The 6,000-nt window shown below is 41.9% G+C and overlaps 1 protein-coding gene across 3 annotated transcripts in view; it reads right to left on the bottom strand.

The window, feature by feature from the left end:
• Positions 1-3,874: 3,874 nt before the first annotated feature.
• The window catches only part of LOC124795168 (probable malonyl-CoA-acyl carrier protein transacylase, mitochondrial), a 41,913-nt gene continuing 39,787 nt past the window's right edge, over positions 3,875-6,000 (bottom strand). For all 3 annotated transcript variants that reach the window (XM_047259062.1, XM_047259061.1, XM_047259060.1), the window contains 2 exons: positions 5,576-5,914; positions 3,875-4,169 (listed from right to left, as the gene is read on the bottom strand). In XM_047259062.1, coding sequence (XP_047115018.1) covers positions 4,113-4,169; positions 5,576-5,914 — 396 coding nt within the window. In that variant the 3' untranslated portion in view covers positions 3,875-4,112. The remainder of the gene's footprint in view (positions 4,170-5,575; positions 5,915-6,000) is intronic.

The following is a 6,000-nucleotide window of genomic DNA, read 5'->3' as shown; positions in this document are numbered from 1 at the left end:
TTTTGTATTTATAACCCTGTATTCACCTGACCAAAAGTCTTATTCCCCCTGCCACCGAACTTCACTAATTCCCACTATACCTAACTTCAACCTATCCATTTCCCTTTTTAAATTTTCTAACCTACCTGCCTGATCAAGGGATCTAACATTCCACACTCCGATCTGTAGAACACCAGTTTTCTTTCTCCTGATAACGACGTCCTCTTGAGTAGTCCCCGCCCGGAGATCCGAATGGGGGACTATTTTACCTCCGGAATATTTGCCCAAGAGGACGCCATCATCATTTAACCATACAGTAAAGCTGCATGCCCTGGGGAAAAATTATGGCTGTAGTTTCCCCTTGCTTTCAGCCGTTCGCAGTACCAGCACAGCAAGGCCGTTTTGGTTAGTGTTGCAAGGCCAGATCAGTCACTCATCCAGACTCCAGACTGTTGCCCCTGCAACTACTGAAAAGGCTGCTGCCCCTCTTCAGGATCCACACGTTTGTCTGGCCTCTCAACAGATACCCCTCCGTTGTGGTTGCACCTACGGTACGGACATCTGTATTGCTGAGGCACGCAAGCCTCCCCACCAACGGCAAGGTCCATGGTTCATGGGGGTTTTTCTATCAAAACATAAAAAGCTTGTTAAACAAGAAAAGTAAGATTCTCATGTCACTGGAGGAAACTGAAAAATCTACAGTTATTTTGCACATATGTGCTCTGCATAAAAGTGTATGATCAGGACATCACAGAAATTAAACAGCTGCATCCAGAAGGAACAGTTAGTTTAACATTACTATAGGTGTAATATGAGGTAAGGAAAAGGGGGCTATATATAGAAAAAGTGGAATAAAGTCTCAGGCCATAGACCTCAATGAGTATTGTATTCAACAGTTCTTTGATTGTTGTAGTTTAGTAGTAGACTTGGAAAGACATAAGATAGCACTTTTAACAGTCTACAAGCCCTCATTAAATGTCATTACGCACTTAGCGAAAGTACTAATTAAACTTCATAAACTTAACAGGGAAGTGATTGTATGTGATTTCACTCCATCTCTGATAGTTCTACAGTTCTGAATGAGGATACCTAAAATTAATGATGTACAGCTTCAGTTTGACCCCCACATTAACATTCCCAACAGCAGTAGAAGAGCACAGTGCAACATCAACCGATGATTTATTTCTATATCAGTCGGTCCTTAATGAAAGAGAGGCGAGCTCCATCATACCTGGTTTACCTGGCCACAATGGTCAGATGGTAGCAATAAAGTACCTCCATCAATCAGATTTAACTGAGAAAGGGAAAGTAAAATCTCACAGTAGTAATAGCAATAAAAATAGCCAGACAGCAACTTACAAGATCTTCTTTGAACTGTTCACACACAGACATTCATCCCTTTAATCCAGTCCCCAATTTCCAGCCTGACAATAGCAGACAAAGACATTATGGACCCTATTGCAATCTCCAACACCCTGGGCCATCATCATTTTACAGAAATTTTGAGCTCTTCCCGCTATCGCCCCGCCTTCCTCCATCGGAAATGAGTGGAGGAGGCTTGGGCAATACCTTTCTCTTCTCCGAATCGTGAGTGCTACAATGCCGTCTTTACTATGAGGGAGCTAGATCACGCTCTCAGTTTATCCCGATCCTCCACCCCAGGGCCAGATGCCGTCCACATTCAGATGTTGCAGCACCTTTCTCTTGCAGGCAAGCACTTTCTGCTTAACATGTACAACTGAATCTGGGCAAAAGGCACATTTCTTGGACATTGGCATGAAGCCACTGTCATACCCATACCTAAACCCGGTAAGGACAAAAACCTTAATTATAGCTACTGCCCCACCTCTCTTACCAGCTGCGTTCGCAAGGTGACTGAACGTATGATTCATGCTCGGCTGGTATGGTGACTCAAGTCTCGCAATTTACTAACGAATGCACAGTGTGGATTTAGAGTGTGGTATTCTGCAGTTGACCATCTCATCACTTTGCCCACCCATGTCGTGAATGGTTTTGTCCAGAAATCCCATACTGTGGCCATGTTTTTCGATTTGGAGAAGGCCTACGACACCTGCTGGAGATCAGGTATCCTCCATACTCTTTACACATGGGGCTTCCGTGGTCGCCTGCTCTGTTTCCTTCAGGAATTTTTAGAAGACTGAATTTTCAAGGTGTGTGTGCGTTCTGTCTTATCGGACACCTTTATCAAGGAAAATGGTGTGCCTCAGGGTTCTGTCCTGCCGTTTGCCTGCCACGTGCGGCCACCCATCCTCTGCCTCTTTCTTCAATGATTCCTTTGATCACCAGTATGTGACATGTCCCTCTTCTCAGTTACCTCCTGGAGTCCGCTTTTAGCACTTGCTATGGCAGCTTAACTTCACACTACCTGCAACTTTTCTGGTGGGTGTGAACCCTTCACCACCTTGGATTTGTGAAGCGGTCCATGTTAACCTTGGCCTTCACTCACTTCCTAAGGGCACTACTCCAGCCTTGCTCTATCACCTTCAGTTTCACGACCTTCGCATGGAACTTCGCGATAGTACCTTTGTATACAGTAATGGCTCTCGGACTGACGGTGGGGTCGGGTGTGCCTTCGTCACTGGCACCTGTGTCTTTTGATATAGGCTTCCAGTGCACTGCTCTGTACTTACAGCTGAGCTCTTGGCCCTGTATCAGGCCATGGAGTACATCCGGGGACACAGACTACCTTCAAAGTCTATGCGCACAGTAAACCACCCATCCCTTAGTGTAGCGGGTCCAGGAAAACTGTCATTTGCTCAGTGTTGGTGGAGCCAGTGTAATGTTTAATTGGGTTTCTGGTCATGTTGGTCTGTCAGGAAACAAAGCTGATGCTGCTGCTGGCAACACTGCAGTCCTCGTACTGCAGCCCACTAGTTCCCATATTCCCTCTGGTGATTTCTGTGTTGCCATGTGTCAGGAGGTGAGGTCCCTCCATGGGAATAAGCTCTGGCTTGTCCACACCTCTGGGAGGGGCTTAATGACCTCTTGGCCCTCCCACCTGGAGGAGGTCATTTTAACTAGGCTGCATATTGGGCACTGCCTTTTTAGCCATCGTCATTTGATAAGTGGCGCTACCCCACCATTTTGTACACATTGCACTCACGTTTTAACTGTCTGCCACTTCCTGATGGACTGCCCATTTTTTAACTGTTTATGTTCCCGATTGGATTTGCAATCTGAGTTATCGGCCATTTTATCAAATGATGCGCGGTCTATCGACTGAGTTTTACTTTTTCTCCATCAAAGCAATATGGCGAAGTCACTTAATTTTTAGTTTTGGACCTCTGTTTCTGTATGGTGTCTTTTTCAGCCCTTTCTCCACATCCATGTTTTTAGCTGTCTTCTCTTATGTCAATTGGGACTGACGTATAGTCATTTCTTAACTCCTCTCTGTCTTTGTGTTCTATAGTTTTGACCCCCAGTTGTTTTTTGCGTCCTAAAGCAAAACAAAGCCAAACCTTTTATCCAGAATCAGGCTTCTTCAAACTCATCACACACAGACATTCATCCCTTTAATCCAGAATCAGTCTTTCCTCTATAGTATCCAAAATATCCTGCTCACTCGACAAACATGGGATATCTATGAGAATAATTAGAAGAAATGTTGGAGACTAGTGAGTATGTGTACAAAACTGATAGATATACAATCTTGCAATGTCTGTTGTTATGCATCCACTACTGTTTCTCTCAAAGTAATTCTAAAAAATAAACACAGAGCTGTACCAGCCACCTTCAACTTTTTCTTTCTAGCTGCTCAATGCTACTACTATTTGATGAGTTGTCTCCTTTACTTCTAAAGAATTTATATTATACACATTCTATTTAATCACATGAAGTTATATGTATGTAAAGTTCATCACCAGACAACACAAGATACAAAAAATTATACTTTTATTGAGTTTCAGTTAAAATGGTGACAATGAAAAACGCAAAATGTACATCAGATGCAAATCACATGGTAAACAACCACCTATCTGCAAAATACAGGGCTCTCAGTCATTTTAACTTAACAATGAACTGTGTGAACAGTTTACACACACTGAGGCTTCTTCATCAATGTTGTTCCTGATATATTCTTCTGCTGATCATAAAAATTTACTATTGGTGAAATGCTAAATAGTTACTGTCCAACTTGTGTTCCAGGCCTTGCCATTCACCTTTTTTAATACCTGCAACAGATTTCAGTTTTCAGTACTTTTTTTAATCCTCTTATCTAACTGATAAAGTTCACTTATTAACATGATTTAACATTGCAGCAATGTCTCAAAATCATTTAGAAGTTGTGTATTAATTTTTGGTTCACTGGTATCCTAGCATTGCCAAACAATGTTGACAGTTAAAATTGCAAAACTGAGAAGACAGTACACACTAATTGTCAAATTGTTATTAAATGAAGGCCTTCTACATGCTACAATATGCTCACAATTAGCATATCAGTGCAGCCACACAAAGTGGGTAGGGGAATATCATCAACTTCTGTATATAACAAGGACAAATTTCTACTTGCATGTGTCAGAATCCAGTACAGTAGGATTGTGGCTTATCAAGACTGTGGTGAATATGGGACATTGAGTTAATGCATTCAGAAGGGCCACAAAGGTCGGAAAATGTGCTTGCAACAGTGCGAAAATGTCTGGAGCATCTGACATCGTCAGATGGGTAGATCACATAACTAATGAGGAGGTATTGAATATAATTGGGAAGAAGAGAAATTTGTGGCACTACTTGACTAGGAGAAGGGACCGCTTGGTAGGACATATTCTGACGCATCACAGGGTCACCAATTTAGTATTGGAGAGCAGTGTGGAGGGTAAAAATCGTAAAGGGAGACCAAGAGATGAATACACTAAACAGATTCAGAAGGATGTAGGTTTCAGTAGGACTGGGAGATGAAGAAGCTTGCACAGGATAGAGTAGCATGGAGAACTGCATCAAACCAGTCTCTGGACTGAAGACCACCACCACCACCACCACCACCACCACCACCACAACAACAACAACAACAACAACATCATTTTCCTCACATAAAATAAACAAATCGTATCAATTTTGTTCATATGCGCCTCTCAACATGGATATGTTGGATATTTCAAGGAAAATTCAGTAGCCATCAATTCAGGCACTGTGTTTATGATACAGTTGTTTACTATGCATTGCTCTATTGCACACTGATTTGACAAAACCAACCAGTTAAGGGGTTCATGGGGTGGAAGAGTAAAGACAAACAGTTTACAAGATGAGAGGTGAAAATGATAAATCTTTGTATATTACACAACAAACTAGAACTTCACTTCCTCGTTAACTTGCATATTTTAAAGGTTTACACTGAATTCATGTTACGTTATCTTTACTCAAAACCAATGATTAAAATGAATCATGTAATTTCACTTAACAATAATACCAATCGCACAAAGCAAATGCAAATGACAGAAGGCAGTTATCACTTCTGAAAACATGTTACAAAAATGAACTTATTATAAGGTTCCAGTTAAAGCTCTTAATTACAAAATGTGTCATTTCCTATGCAAAACACATTAATTTACCAATAAAAAACAGAGCACTTTGTCTCCCTTACCTGTCGCAACGAGTCACCCGGACCACACTCAAATGTTCGAGGAAAAGAATCTCCAACTGGACGTTCATACAGAGCGTGCAGGCTCTGTTCCCAATGAACAGCTTGATAAATCTGTTTTGGAAGCTGACGTTTAACATGGTCTCCATTCAAGTAACGTTTTCCATTGACATTGGAAACCACTGTTATAGCTGGGTCATCAACCATAGTACGGCGGAGAGCTGCACGAAATGCTTCTGCTGCGGGCCGCATCAGAGATGTGTGGAATGCACCCGATACCTGTAGACGCTTACATGCCTTCAGACGGAACTGCCGCATATTAGTCTCAATGTACCGTAGAGCCTGAAAATTAATCAATCGATCATTTCAGTAACACGTATGTTAACTTCTAAGATTTGTTAACCTATTATTTGCATCCTTCCTATCTT

The sequence above is a fragment of the Schistocerca piceifrons genome, chromosome 4 (assembly GCF_021461385.2).
Source record: "Schistocerca piceifrons isolate TAMUIC-IGC-003096 chromosome 4, iqSchPice1.1, whole genome shotgun sequence".
In the NCBI taxonomy this organism is placed as follows: domain Eukaryota; kingdom Metazoa; phylum Arthropoda; class Insecta; order Orthoptera; family Acrididae; genus Schistocerca; species Schistocerca piceifrons.
Note: the sequence above shows the minus strand (reverse complement) of the source record. Positions and strands in the feature narration are given on the sequence as shown.